Here is a 15,736-nt window from a genome sequence, read left to right as displayed (position 1 = left end):
GGCCCTCAAAAGAATTTGCCAGAGACTGCAGATGAAGGAAGCATTATATTATTACTAGTTTCCTTTTTAACATTACTCTGCTAATCACTGAATGTTAATGAAGCCAATCCCAAACCTAATTTAAAAGCTTTCTTTTGGATGGACAGAAATAACTACACCCAGAGAAGGAACACTGGGAAGTGAATGTAAATTGTTAGCACTACTGTCTATCTACCCAGGTTACTTATACCTTCCGAATCTAATACTTAATGTGCAACAAGAAAATGGTATTTACACACATATATTGTATCTAGGTTATATTGTAACACATGTAAAATGTATGGGATTGCCTGTCATCAAGGGGAGGGAGTGGAGGGAGGGGGGGGGATAACTTGGAAAAATGAATATAAGGGATAATATCATAAAAAAAAATTACTCATGCATATATACCGTGGAAAAAAAATTCTAAAAAAAAAAAATAAATAAATAACCAAAAAGCTTTCTTTTGTCTCCCATCAGAGCTCCATGCAGTAGAAAGTGTAATATATTTAGAAATGAGGGTCTGCATTCAGATGCTGGTATAGCCACTTTCTAAACATGAATAACCCTGGGCAAGTGATAAAACCTCTGTAAACCACAGTTCCTTTATTTGTAAGAAGAAAAGTTGGACTATAGAACCACTAAGTCTATATTCCTATGTCACATATCACTTGTTTTGCAGTTCAATAAACATTTATTAAGTTCCTACAATGTCCTGGGTGCTGACATAACAATTTATTTAAATGCTATTCTTAACCCTTAAAGAGTTACCATTTTATTGGGAGGAAGCACAATATATTATACTACATATATAAAGAATAGCATAAAGTAGATTAAGATGAAGGTAAAGGAGAGATTCCCACAAAAGATTGAAGAAAATCTGAAAAGAGAACACATTTAGCCAAAAGAATCAGGTAATCACAGATGTGGTGGTACCTTGATTAAGCCAGGAAGGATTGTGAAAGCAGAGATGATATGCAAGTTCTTTACAGGAATATAGAACAGGGTCTATGGAGTCTGTTGGGAGTCTGTACGGATTCTATGGAGTTTTTTCCCTAACAAGAAAAAAGACTTGAAGGTAGTAGGACAATACATTGCTGAACTGGTTAACTAAGGGAACACATTTTAGTGTTGAAAGAAAAACCAAAACACAAGTGATAGATTGGGAACATCTAATATTTTATATTTTCATCTTTTTGTGCTTATTCTTAGCCATACATTAGACTGGAAGATGAATTAAAGAACACAACTAAAACATATCTACTGCTACACCAACTCAAAGTTAATTTGAATGAATTAAAGTTATTAAGTTAAATACATGCAGCAGTGTAAGTCAAATCCTAAGTCAATAAAAAAATCTCCAATTTAAAAAAAAAAAAAAAAAAAGACTCAAGTCCTTGTCCACTAATTTCAAACAGTATCTCACACAGGTACAGTTTAATTAAATCTAATACTCCTCCAAATAAGTGTTCTTATTTATCAACTCTATAAACCTATACTGAATACCTACTAAGTTCACATCACTGAGGGAAAAAAAAAAGACAAAAGCTAACTAAACAGTATCTGTCCTAAAGATTCTCATATTATACTGAAGGGATATAATGTAAGCAAAAATAATTAAAAACAAAATGATTTTGAAGACAGAGACAGTACTAACAATTGAGAAAATCAGGAAAGACTTCTACAGAAAATAAAGTCAAAGCCAAAGCCAAAAAGTGAAGCCAGTAAATGCTTCTCATTACCAGAGGGGAAGAGGTGGTAGGTAGGCATCAAGGCAAGCCTTCTGAACAAAGAGAAGGGTAAGAGACCAGAGACTCTTAAAAGGCCCGCTGAGCTGTTACATGGAACTTATGAAGGGCAGTAAGGTCAAATTGGATGGACTACAAGGGGTTTTGGTTTTATTTTGCAATGGGAGAGATAGGAGAGGTAAGGGGGGGAAAGTGCTTACTAAGTGAAACAAAGTAAAAGTCATACTAGGAAAAAAAATGAGGAGAATTTAAGGGCACAGATAGTAAAGATGATCTTGGTAGGAAAAAGTACTACCCTTTTCTTAGTGACTAGAGAGCAAAGAAGGAGAAAATAGATAGGGAAAATGTGGATCAATAGATAACCTTAATTCCTTCTGTAAAGATATGAAATCTTTTATGAAGAGGGAAATGAGTAGAAAGCTTTGGATAAGGAGACAACTTCCAAATCCCTCCAGGTGGCCCACATTAATAGTGCTTGATCGATCCTTTTATGAATTCTGTATAAAATTCAATCCTAAGCATCACTTAGTTAAGTTGAAGCTGATTTTCTTCTGTTACTAAATTTAAATGACATCTCCGTTTGGCATCTGTCACCTCTCCCCATATCAAGCATTGCAATAATTCAATTCAGACAAACTCCCAAATAATTCAATCAGATAAAATACAGAAATAAATAAGAAAATGAGAGATAAAAGGCATTAATTAGTCCATTCTCCAATCCACTATGAAAAAATACACCCCAAATTCCAAAAAAATATTTCTCCCATTATCATCATATTCCAGCAGTATAAATGAATGTTCGGTCTCCTCTTACCTTGTGCTACTGTTGACATAACCACAGATGGTGTTGAGGACACCACAACTGTTACGGCAATGGTATTAGGAACAGGGGATGGAGTAGAACTACTGCTGCCACTACTGCTGCTACTGACCAAAGAGGACTGAGAAGCAGTTATGACCACAGGCTGTTTCTGAGTGGTGGAAGCAATGACTGACGTGGGGACAAGCTTAGTGACTGCAGCATAATTATGAGATTTAGAAAGAATGTTGGGTACAAAGGTTGAGCTTGGAGATGTGGTCACAATGATCACCTAAAAAGGGAAAAGAAAATTAGTTTTTTCACACATATAGTCAAACTGCATCGTAATATGAATTAGCAATACAGTTTAAAAATCAGTTATGAAACTATAACATTTTATTTTGTAATGAATATAATTAATGCTGAACCAATGCAAGAATGTTTGCGTTCCCTTTCAATAGAATGTCTTATATCTACTGAAGAAGAGAATCAGAGTAAAAGCAAAAGACAGACACAGAGAGCCAACTTCCTTTTGGCTTTTAAAGTCAAACTTATAAAAAGCTTAATTCTATATTTCACTATGTCTAAATTTGTTGGATATGTTCACATGTTGTTATGGGCCAGAACTTGGAACAAGTACTAAGTGGAATTGAGGAGACAATGGTTAAATCTAGTTTAGCATTGATTTAATCCTACAAACAAATATTGGTTTCCTAGTGATATAATGATTGTTTTTTACTCAGTGTAGAGCATATAAGCTGGGAGCCTTAGCCAGGATTCATTGGAGAAGCTGGCAGAGGCAGAAAAGGCAAAGGACTGGTGGCAGGAGCATAAGCTCTCGGAACCAAGGAGAAAGATAGGCCTCTAAGAAAACTAGCTGACCCCAAGTGAAGGAGATAGGACTTTAAAAGAGGCAATAAAGGATTTGGACTTTAACACCTGGCTGCACTTGTAGCGATTACTGGACTTAAATGAAGGCTGCTCCCAGAGACCCCAAGAAAACCCAACAAGAGAATATTACATTTTGCGAGAACATTACAACATGTAATAATTTATATTGGTCAGATAAAATACAGAGAAATATTCAGGAAAAAATGGAAGATAAAAAGGCAGGATTTAGAAGTAGCAAGGTCCCCCAAAATTAATTAGTCCAATTCTTCATTAATGAGGAAACAGGTCCATAGGCGTAAAAGTGACTTGCCCAAGATCATATTAATCATATAAGCAGCAGAACCAATATTCAATTCCAATCCTACTTACTCCAAATCAAGTGTTCTTTGTACTTTAATAATGTACCTGTTCAATGGGGCAGTGTAGAGTAATGTCACTCCCTTTCCTCTAAACTTCAAAACAATTATTTTTCAGAGTTGGCTCAGCTAGGAATAAAATTTTTATATAATAACTGCATCTAAATTAACTTCTTGGGGCCTATCTGCTAACTCTTATGTGGGGTACAATATGGCTAATAAAAGGAATTCCCATACCAAAAGCTTCCACATTGAAGAAACCACAGCTTTTCATGTACTCATATAGAATTATTATAACAAAAAGATAATCTGAACCATTCCCCAGAGTCTTCCAAAATGAAATTTAACAAATAATTCACAAAATCCAAGTTCCTGGGAGCTTATGAATTAAATAGAAATGAAAATCTGTTAACAGACTTAACTACCAAAAGTCCGGAAGGTAAGCTGTGACAATTTAATGGGAAGAACATAATGTTCTCCCCATTAAACCACATTGCCTCTAGGGGAAAGTTATATTTTAAGATTTACAAAGCACTTTAATCCTTGAAAGATGTGGTCACCTCAAAATTTCTCTAATTTTTTTTCTATTATTTATTTACAGAATTATAAAATCTGAGCATTGAAAGGGTACTTATAGGCCATATAGCCTAAGCCATACTTGATCAAGCAATCCTCCTATATCATCACTGATAAGAAGTTCCTCACTCAGCCTCTGTTTGCTGAATAAAAATATTGAAAGTTTATTTTATGGTCCCCATCTTTTTCCAAATTATTAAATTACACAAATTTTTTGGAAAGCTTCCTTTCTTCACAGGGAACCAGCCCTCTTAATTATTTGCTTATTTACATGACTTCTTTCTTCAACCATCCAAAAAAAAGCAAACATACCTTTAGATTTTATTGTAAATATGACATCTCCAAGAACCTGAATCCTAAAATTCCCTTTATGGATCCCAATTCTATGTCATTATCACCGCCTCCCTACTCAAGAACCTGTTCTCTGCCTTTATCACAAATCATCAGCATCTTGTACCTATGGTGTTTTGTTAATCCTTTAATCCTGTACTGGTTTCATTTCTCTCCCTTCAAAATCTTGACTATAGAGTTAGCCATTTCAACAATGCAACATCCTTCACCTTTAAATCTCTAGCCCTCTTAACCTACATAGGATTAAGGTTATACAGGCCATGGGAAGCTTCAGTCATTCATATCCTACCAATTCTCACTCTCTGCCATTCTCTTTCTTATTATTTCTAAAGCACTGATTGCTTAAGTTAAAAACACAAACAAACCAAACAAACAAACAAACAAAAAAAAAACAACCCATGCTGACTGCATCTGGCACAAATTCAAGTGTTCTCACTACTGCAGAGCAAGCTTTTTAGTCCTTCCCGGCATATTCACACTCCTCTCCACCACTGTTCCAAACGTTCTGCTTAAACCTCCTCCCAATACTCAGCTCTCTCTAAAATTATGCCACCTGTGGACTGCATAACAATGCTTTCTATTGCTGCTCCTTCTCTCTGTCTCTGCCTGTTCTTTCTCTGGACTCTTCTCTTGTACCCTAGGTAAGAAATTTCTCTCCAAGTCCTCTCCTTGGCCCTTCTCTCTTCTTTTTTGCATCCATCTACTACTGAAGAGGTTTAAAATCTGGCATCTTTAACTCTTCCCCTTCCCTCAAACTGGGAATCAAATTTATTAAATATTTCAGCAAAATGTAAGCTTTGAGACTAAGAATTGTTGTTTTACTCTTTCTAACTCCAATATCTAGTTCAGTACCTGGCATTTAGTAAGTAGGATTGATGATTGCCTAATATTCACAAGCTCTCCCATATTGGTCCCCTGTTCTCCATTCAAAATCTTCAACCCAAGAACAAACACTTATTTTTATTTAGACTACTTTTAGTTTCCTAATTGATTTTCCCATCTCTTCTAATACATCCTTCATGTTGCTGCCAAAATAATTTTTAAAAAAACACCAGTTTGAACATGACATTCCGTGCTCAAAATCTTTCAGGGATTCAGTACTACCTATAGGAGTTCCTTAATCTAGCATTTAAGCCCACCACATTCTGGCTTCAATTTTCCTTTCCCAGCTTATTTCACTCTAGCCCCCATTTCACATTATGCAGTCCAATCAAACTGGATTGCTAGCATCTCTCAGAAAGCTCTCTTCCAATTCCATTCAATCACACATGTCAGATTTCCATTGTTAAAATCCTCCTTATTCGTAACTATAAGGTGTGGATGGCTCTAATACCACCCACTTCTCCCTTAAAATCTGTAAAAGTTAAGTTTTTCTTCCTACTTCTTATAGCACTTTGTCCAGATACTTTATATTCTACCATATCACACTAAATTGTACATATCTTATCCCCATTTAGGTGGTTAGCTGTTTAAAGGAAAGGATTATTTTTCATCCTTGTATCCTCATAGATGAAGATATGATAATTAATAAGTGGTAAATCAATAATTAATAAATTAATAAAAGTGTAGTGAATTAAAATTAAGATGCTAAATGAGGAATGAGTCCTGAATAATGATATGCAAAAAAATGCAGTTTACTTTTCTAAACTTCTATCTAATGTTTTTTAACTTTAGAACTTATAAATGAAAGTTTTAGAACTTTAAAAAAAAGGATTCTTTTCAGTCACAAGAAAATGTACTTTCTAGAAAAACATCATTTTTTTTGACAATGAATTGCTGTAAAAAATGTCACATGACCCATTAAACTATAATTAGCAAATAAATGGTCTAACATAGCCCAAGTGGTTATGGCTTTTAAATATGAAAGTGCCACCACATATGTGTATACGCTGCTCCTAGTACCAGGTTCAAATGCTTACTCTGCCACTTACTACACAGTTCACCATGAACATAATAATAATAAATAGCTACCTTGTATATATATTATAAAGTCTGCTAAGCTCTGTACATGTTACCCATCAGAACCTCCCCACAATTCTGTGAAGACAGATTATAGAAGAGGCTGTTTTTTTCCAGAAAGGGATCTCAGACAAGGAAAAGAACACAATCTCCCTGACTTTTAAGTCCAGTCCTGGAGGAAGACATGCTCCATTTCCCCACATGTAAAATAAGGTGCTTCTCAGTCCTTTTGAGCCTGTAAAAAAGGCAGTATGGTCACATGGAAAGTGTACAACTAGAGACTCCTGATGGTGACCAGAGCTTCTGCTTCTCCATGAGCACCAGCAAACCTGCTCATCACTCCCTTCCTCCAGACACAAAGTGGCCCTAGGCTAGGCACTGCAGGAGATACAAAGATTACCCCTGTCTCTACCTTTTTGAAACTTGCAAATCAAAGTGAGGGATATGATAGGACAAAAGAAATATGATATAATATAAAACATAAATAGTACATTGGAAAAGGTCAAACTTACAGGATGCCCAAGGCAATTCACTACCAAGTGGAGAAAAATCATGGAAGATTTCATGGAGAAATGGCATGTTAATTGGATTTAAAGGGTTGAGGAGTCATTCAAATGGGTGAAGAGGTCAAGAGGTGAAGGAAGTAATGGGAATATCCTCAAAAGAAAAGCACAGAAAATTCTCCACTTTCAGGTGCCTGAACTTCTGAGAAAACAAATACTGACATTCTCTGGAACAAGGCCAATATCTAAAAATGTGAGACTGAGAAAATAGATATGCTTCATGTTTCAAATTCATCTTATCCCTACTGCCTAGAAAAGACTGAAGAATAGCAGGCCCAGTGGCAGTGCTCACCGCCCTCCATGTGAGTCCATACCTTTTGCGTTGTGGTGTTGGTCGTCTGAGTGGAGGGCTTCGTGAATGTTATTTTCACAGGAGACATGTGGGGGGGTAAGGAGTTGGCGATGCTCTGCATAATGTTGCTCATCTTGGGGCTGCCACTTACAGGCACAGTGATAGTCTTTGAGACAGGAACGACAGCCTTAGGAACTTCCTTTAAAACAACAGGGGATGAGCTAGATGAGTTTGTTCGTCTTCTTTTCCTAGGCTTTTCATCTTCATCTGAACAGCTAACACCTGAAACAGATGCGATTATGGTGTTAATGTTAGTCTGGCCCTAGTTGTGTAGTCTGTTATTAGAAAACACTTTAAATGATTCCCATTGACTTTTTTTTTTTTTTTTTTTTGGGGGGGGGGCTAGATCTGTGCTTTATTGTTAAAGGTATCTTCCCAGTGAGGAAATTCCTTCTCCCAATCTAGATGAACAACTGTTTTTCAATTTAGAATCTTAACAGAACAGCCTGAAGTCCTGAGGGGCTAAAAGGCCTGCTCAGGGTCACACAGCCAGAATGGGCCAGAAACAGAACTCGAACGCAGGCTGACCTGACTCCAAGTCCAGTGCTCTAGACACTACAGCACACTACATCTCAATGACTGACACAATGATGCCTTCTGAATGCACATAACTCACTATGAATGATCTAAACTGAACTTGGTCAGTAATCTTTTACTAATTGCCTATTTTGTATAGGTCCTTTGTGCTACCTGTGGGAACATAATACAAAGCAAGGCATATTCCTGTCTGTGAGACAGCTGCATTCCAGCATGTGAGATGAAGTATGGACAGATATCACTAGAATGTGACCTAGACATTAGAATATGAACAGCACACAGAGAGGGTTCAAATAAAACACAGTAATCTCAAGCTCTATGACTGGACTGTTTCTTCTCTAGATACTAAGAATATTCAACTGGCAACTCAAAAAAAAAAAAAAGTCCAAACAAGTCTTTACATTGAAATAGTCTCAACAATCAGAAAGGATAATATTATTACCACCACACACAAAAATGAAAACTCAATTTTTGGGCTCTTTTTATTCACTATAATTCATTTGCTTTTGCAATGATTTTTTTAAAATCAAAATAATAAATTATTAAACTCACCTAGGGCATTATAGTAATACAAAGACCAATAAATAAATAAATAAGCAAGCAAACAAACAAACAAACAAATAAAAATAAATAGATAGATAGATAGATAGAGGTAAGCTCAAAACAAAAATCCTTTAGATCTCCCCCCAGCTTTCTCTTGTCCATATAACTAAAGTTAGCCTGGAATCAGATCTAAACACTGTGAGCTCAACTCCTGAAAAGTTGCCAAAGAGTAATATGCATCAGAATCTTAATATTGTTTTAAACAAGGAATAACAGATGACAATTATCTATATCAGTTATATGAGACAAAATAACATATAATAGCCAATTAGAAGCAAATATAACTAAAAATCTAAACACCTTACAAACTTATAGTAAATGAGGAAAAAGATCTTTTAAGTAACCGGAAATGTAATGATGAACTAAATAAAAAATTTCGTTGAATCTTTAAGAAATTACAGAATTTATTATTCTTAGGATACTAGGAATGACATTAATTCTAGGAAACAAATATTAGGCAAAATAAATATTAAATAATAGGATATTCTTTATCATTTGTAATAGTCGCAAATAAATACTATTCAAAGGAAAAGGTTTCCCACAGAGAAAAACCATGAAAAGAAAGTGACTACTCTAGTACCAGGATAGACTGAAAAGTATCACACCTAATCACATCTCATAAGCATTAAACCTGCTGAACACTGAATAGCAAACCAATAATTTACTCCAGGAGGGCCAATCCAACCCAATGCTGTACTCTGGAGGCACAATGGCCTTGACAACACAGTGAGTATCACTTACTTTTGACATAAACAGTACTTCCACTTGGCAAAACAACTACATTGGAGGCAGGACTGGCAGGTCTTGGTGACTTTACAGTTGCAACGCTGCCACTTGGAACTGGGGTAGAGGTTGGGGTTGACGTGGTACTCGTGTAGGAATAGCAAACCACTACTAAACAAATAATAAGAAAGCAAATCATGTCAATTTTCACAGCATCTATATAGTTTTCATTTCAACAATTTAACATGACTAAGCTAGAAGTCAATGAAAAGAACTTATCAGCATTAATTGGTACTAAAAGCTATATGGTAATGCCCTGCCCCTTCACAGTTGTCCTAAGAAGTCTTGACCCAGTTCCTATTGCAAGAGGGAATGAAAGGGAAAGTAGAATTCAGTAGCACACTTGAGGACAATATAGACAGTGTGGTACAATATAAAGAACAATGGATTTGAATTCAGGAGAGAACTGCATTCAAATTCTTGCTCTGCCACTTACTAAATGTGACCCTTTGTGTGTCACTTCAATTCTCTGGATCTCAAACTCCTCATCTGTAAAATGGAGAGGATAATTCTTGTACTCTCTACCTCACAAAGTTGTGGTAACCTTAAGGCATTACACAAATGTGAGCAGTTATTGTTATGATTACATTACCTTTTTAGCTTTTTTTAAAACTGAATTTCTTTTAGTAATTTTTAGTACAATGTAGGTACAATGGATAAAGCTTTGAAGTGTCCAACCATCAACTAGCAGGCAATGGCAAATTTTTATCTGACAACTAGTGGAGATCTTGGGCCAACTTCTTTCAGAAGTGCCCAGTTCAAAGTAAATTGATCAGGAAACTCTCAGAACTGGATTAATAGGTTTCCGCTTTCAACTACCTTAGTCAAAGAAATGGATGCAAAAAGGTAGATGTGATATCAGAAAGGTACCATTCTCATAACAAAAAAAGAGAAGAAATTGATGGAGGTCTAGTTCAAATGCTAGAAAATATCACTTCCTAAAATTATCTTTGGCCATTAAGTCAAACTCTGACATGAACATAAAAACCACCCAGTTCTTTTTCTCAGTTCTATTATTATCTATTATCTCAAGTAAGCTAGCAACTGCATTTATTTCTGAGGATCATTCTTACAAGCAAACCATCATACATATCTAAATAGGAACACCCAATCTAAGCATCATTATTGGTTATCTAAGAAATATATCTATATAAAATTGTTTATTACAATAAACTAAAAAAGCCTTTTGATCAGAGAGGCCCTGCCTGTCTGATAAACTCTGAGTAGATATATACACTGGGTGAAACAGAAAAGCACATTATTCATTGCAGAAGATTAAGACAGATTCAATTTGCAAGACCAGCAGATTAGCACCTTTTGCCAGTGGCCAAAATGTCCTTGCTATCTTTTTTTTTTTTTTTAAAACATTCCCCTTGCATTCAATCAAGAAATCAAATAAGTTTCTCACCAGTATACATTAGTTAAAAACCTCATTACAAACAGGATTTCTGTTATCTGTTAAATAAAAATTCTCTTGCCTTTTATTTGGACAAAGTCTTAAATTATGCAAGATTCTAATTTGAGTATGTTTTCCTAAATCAGGATGGTCAATTATTCCATCTTGTAAGTTTTAAATATCTGGAGCAAAATGCTTAGAAATTCAGATCAAATTTTCATAAAATGAAAAAGAAATTAGCCAAAACCAACTCCCTAGGAGAAACATTACATTTTTCCTCTCACCTTCTTTGCTTCCTGTTTCTGCAGGCACTGGAAGAGACGCATTGTGCTGTATAGCTGCATTGGCAACAGCATTAGCTGTAACAGTGAAGGCAGTTTGGGGAACTAGCCGGGGCATCAGTGGTACTAGTCGACGACCTTCAATAGACCATTCTGAAGAGCTATTGGGTCCAGACATACTAAACAAAAAAGAAGAAGACACTGCAAGTGTTCTCCATTACTAAAAAAGCAACTATACATTTTCAAACCAAATACTACTTTTGAAATGAGATAGTTATTGAATAGCAAAGAGTTGTTCTAGAGAAGCAATACCAAAACCAATGACCATAAGTAAGATTTCAGGTTATTTCATACTTTACTTAGGAAACAACAAATTTTGTTTTTAAACTACACCTCAAAATGTACAGAATTCAAACTATGAATTTTTTAAAAGTTACCCTTCCGTATTTGTTTAATTTGATTCCAATTTTTTTTTTGTTTGTTTTATATTATTCACTTAGCTGCACTTTCAATTTATTCATATTGATTTGGACATCTTTATCTAATTGACATTCACTTTTACAGTGCAATAATTGTTTGTTTGTTTTTTTTTTTTTCAGAAATTCTTAAAACTTCCTGATATGGTTTAATTTACCAACAAAATGAAAAAATTAACTTTCAAATCAGATTTATCAGATGGTCACTGATGCTGATAAAAACTAAACTTTCACTAAGTCTTGTCAAAGTAAGCTTTCCACAGCAAAGACTAAGGAAGAAGGTGTCTTAATTTGGTGTCTGTAAACAGATTTGGGGGAAGGAGGAACTAAATGGGAAGGGTGTCTAAGAACTTGGATAAGAAAAAAATTACATCTTTATTTTCACTAATATCTATTGTGAATAAACCCCCAAAAGGTTGGATTCACAACATAACTAACTGAAACTTAAAATCTCTTCCAATTATGAATTTGGTTAAAAAATTTTTTTTAAAATTATGATTTTGATAAGTGATCAATAGGCATCACTAGACTATGACACAAATAAGGTGAAGGCCTCCTGCCCTAAGGCAGTAACTGAGAAGGCAGGGTTCAAAGGGGCAGAGGACTGCTGTGTCTAGTCACACATATTATATTATCTTTTTCAGGTTCAAAGCTGACTCTGGATAAACCTAACAGCACTGGAAATAAGCAGAAATCATAATGAGTTACACACTAAAGATATTTCTGACAAATGTCTTTCCAATAACACTCAAATTGGGAGAGGAGGTGTCAAATGAAGCTGGGTCACTTTCCTTGAGTTAGTTCAAGAAAATGACTTTTACTACTGGCTAATCTTAAAATTTAGGGCCCATCCACAATCAATTAATATTGAATTAAGACTCTTAACTGCACATACAAGTCTTTCTAGATCATTTCAAAAATAGACATTTCACAGAACAGCCTAAAAAAAATCCAAGTTCTATATATATGTGATATATAATATATACATATATTATAGATATAGATATATATACACATTGTTTCTTCGATGCCTGATAAAAATGTATAAACATTGAAGTTTCAGAAATGGATAGTGAAATACTCCCTTCATTTTAAAACAGTTCCTCTCCACTAGTGATAGCTTTACAGCTCCCTAGTAGAATGAATTACTGTTCACAATCATTAACTAGGAATGATATATTTTTTTAAAAAATTCACTTAACTGCACTTTCAATTTATTCATATTGATTTGGACATCGCTAACTAATTGATATTCACTTTTACAGTGCAAAATGAATAACCATACAACATGAGAAGGGCTGCATTGAAATTAAAACTAAGTTTAAGAAAGTGCTTTTTGAAAGCTGTTCAATATTCACTGAAAGTGTGCAAATCTCCTCTGGAACATTTTAAAATCAGTTCCATATAGCAAAAATGAAGAAATGAACGTTCAGGTTACAAGCTATACCAATAAAGTCTAATCTCTGTTTGAAGCAAGAAATTTAAAAGAAGGATGGGAGAAGCAAAGAGAGGTAAGAATAAGCAACAGATTATTTCTAAAAGAAAAAAAAGATGTCTTTCATAAGTTATTCCACTTTTTCCCCCTGGTGTTTGAAAAAAAGCTACTATTTAGCTATCAATTTTATTGGATATCATCTATTTACTTTATTGTTAAGTGTCAGATAACAAAGATTATTCTTCACTTACCTTTTAAAGCAGGAGGTTTTCATCCTGCTACTTCCTAATTAAAGTGTGGCCAATGCCAAAATTTGTGGAAGATTATAAATTCCAAGAGTATGAATTCAGAGAAACACAGTACAGAGGGCATTATAACTTGAGCAGAGAATTTATAAATCTCTAAATATTTCCAACGTAATCAAGGAATGGAAATATAGCCAAAAAAAAGTTTTTTCAATGGAGCTGATTTTCAGCAAGTGAAATATTTTATATATACAATATTTAAGCTCATCAAAGAGAAATTCCTAATTGTTTGGGAAGGAAGTTATATAACCAAGGGGTTCTGGAATGAAACATTAATCCTGAGAGAAATACCAGAGAAGGCTGATGGAAATTCCTGACCTCTCTTTGTTATAGAAAAATTTCACAAGAGAGCTTGTGTCAGCTATGCTCCAGAGGCAGTTTGGTTTAGTGGGCAAAAGAGCTGAATGTGGCAAATCACTTAACCTCTCTAAGCCTCAATTTCTTCCTCTATAAAAATGGGATAATAAAAACTATATAGTATCTACCCCGTGGAGTCAATAATAAGCATTTATTAAGCTCCTACTATGTGCCAGACTAAGTGTTTAAATGAGGTAATGTAAATAAAATAATCACTAATCTTAATAATCTAAAATAAGAGTTATTTTAAAAGTCTCTGGCCTGCTGGACCCTGAAGCATTAGGAAATTGAGCTCTAGCTTTGAAAAGTACTTCGTATATATTCTGTGCATGCCCAACTCCTGGAGGAAAGAAGAGAAATTTCAGATCCTTCCTCCATCTTCCTGCTATTCCTAGAATCATAGTTGAGTGGAACAGATTTTGTTAAAGGATCCTAAGTCCTCAGATTCTTCGTTTTCTAATCATACCACTGTGACCAAGCATGGTTCAGTAAGATGACTGAATTAAAATACAGTCCCTGATACTCACTAATTATTGTGTGACACAAAACAAGTATCTACACTTCTCTGGCATTCTTCTTTACTTTACAGAATGAAGGTAATGGACTAAATGATAACTTTAGGCTTCTAGATCTAACTCCTTTCACAGGTTCTAATATAACCTTCCAATTAAATTCAATCCAAACATTTATAATGGACAAGGAGATAACAATGTCACCTATTTTGGCTGTACTTAGAAGAACAAATGAAGCTCTTCTTGGATTTAAGCACCCTGCCCTTTCCCATCTCACCTCCTCCCAGCCTTCCTCCTTTTATGCTTAATCTGCTCTGGTTTCTCCTCGCCTCTGCACCATTTCTCTTGACCTGGGGAGAGGAATCTGTGAATGCAAGTCTCCCTGGCTACATTCCTTCTCAGCTCTGGTTGTTTTTTCAAGCTCAGGGGGTACAGAGACCTCCTGCAGGTAATCTCAGGAAGAACTGCAGGAGCTACAGTATACTCTGCTGGCACTTCTAAGGGAAAGGGGAGGAGCTATTGGGGCTGCCGTTCATTCCTTCCATTCATTAGAAATGCACATCTGGGCAAGCTGGTATTACAATATAAAACACTAAATTAAAAGTACTAAACACCCATGGGGTTTATATGTACATAATAAAATAGAAACTTTAAAAAGAAAAAGTCAAATTCAAGTGTAAAAAGAAATTAGAAAGGGAGAAAAAATAAGAAAAAGGAACACAAGGCAGGTAAAAGTCAACTCTCAATTATCCATGCTAATAGAGAGAGGAGGGAAAGGGAGAGGTCAGGCAGATTAAAGAAACCCATGACATTTTGGTAATTAATTTTTACCTCCTCCACCAAACTTTTGCCAGGACTACTGACTAAATTTCAACTCCTCTCCCTTCCCACCCTCTGACTAAAAATACTAACAAGCAACAAAGTGGCTAAAAAGTGGGCAACATAAGGAAGGGAGGAGAAAAGAGAAAAAGAAGGAATAGCAAAGACCCTGGCTAATTCATACATATGAATATGCCCCTGAATAATTGAGAGCTATAATTTTGAATTTTTAAATAAAAACAAGTAAAAACCTGAAATAATAATAACCTATTTGCATACCTGTAACTTGGTCTCTCACCCAAATATAAGGATAAATTCATTCTTTGAGGGGGAAAAAAGGAAAAGGAGACTAAATAAATGTTATCCTTTAAGTATGAAAATGACGCATCAACTTAACGACTAGCTGTCGAAGAACAATGCTACCAAGACTCTCATTTTGAGAGCCTTTGAAAGCTATTTTTCTTCACTTTATTAACAATAACATCATCTTCCTATTACCCATTCTCAAACTAGAATCTAGTTAACTAAACACTGTTTAAAAAACATTCCAATTTAAAAATGTATAGCATTGAAAGGAATGAATTAGTATATGAATGCTAAAACAAGTGAGCCAAATAAA

General features: G+C 35.0%; 1 protein-coding gene across 8 annotated transcripts in view; it reads right to left on the bottom strand.

Annotated features, from left to right (window-relative positions):
* The window catches only part of EMSY (EMSY transcriptional repressor, BRCA2 interacting), a 112,529-nt gene that overhangs the window by 83,359 nt on the left and 13,434 nt on the right, over positions 1-15,736 (bottom strand). For 5 of the 8 annotated variants that reach the window (XM_074304118.1, XM_074304117.1, XM_074304120.1 and 2 more), the window contains exons 5-9: positions 15,397-15,438; positions 11,217-11,392; positions 9,495-9,647; positions 7,576-7,835; positions 2,581-2,857 (exon numbers count right to left, since the gene is read on the bottom strand). In XM_074304118.1, coding sequence (XP_074160219.1) covers positions 2,581-2,857; positions 7,576-7,835; positions 9,495-9,647; positions 11,217-11,392; positions 15,397-15,438 — 908 coding nt within the window. The remainder of the gene's footprint in view (positions 1-2,580; positions 2,858-7,575; positions 7,836-9,494; positions 9,648-11,216; positions 11,393-15,396; positions 15,439-15,736) is intronic. The other 3 variants (XM_074304121.1, XM_074304124.1, XM_074304122.1) reach the window with 3 other exon arrangements.

Source organism: Sminthopsis crassicaudata, chromosome 3 (genome assembly GCF_048593235.1).
Source record: "Sminthopsis crassicaudata isolate SCR6 chromosome 3, ASM4859323v1, whole genome shotgun sequence".
Classification (NCBI taxonomy): domain Eukaryota; kingdom Metazoa; phylum Chordata; class Mammalia; order Dasyuromorphia; family Dasyuridae; genus Sminthopsis; species Sminthopsis crassicaudata.
The sequence above is the reverse complement of the archived record's forward strand: the minus strand, read 5'-3'. Positions and strand labels throughout refer to the sequence as shown.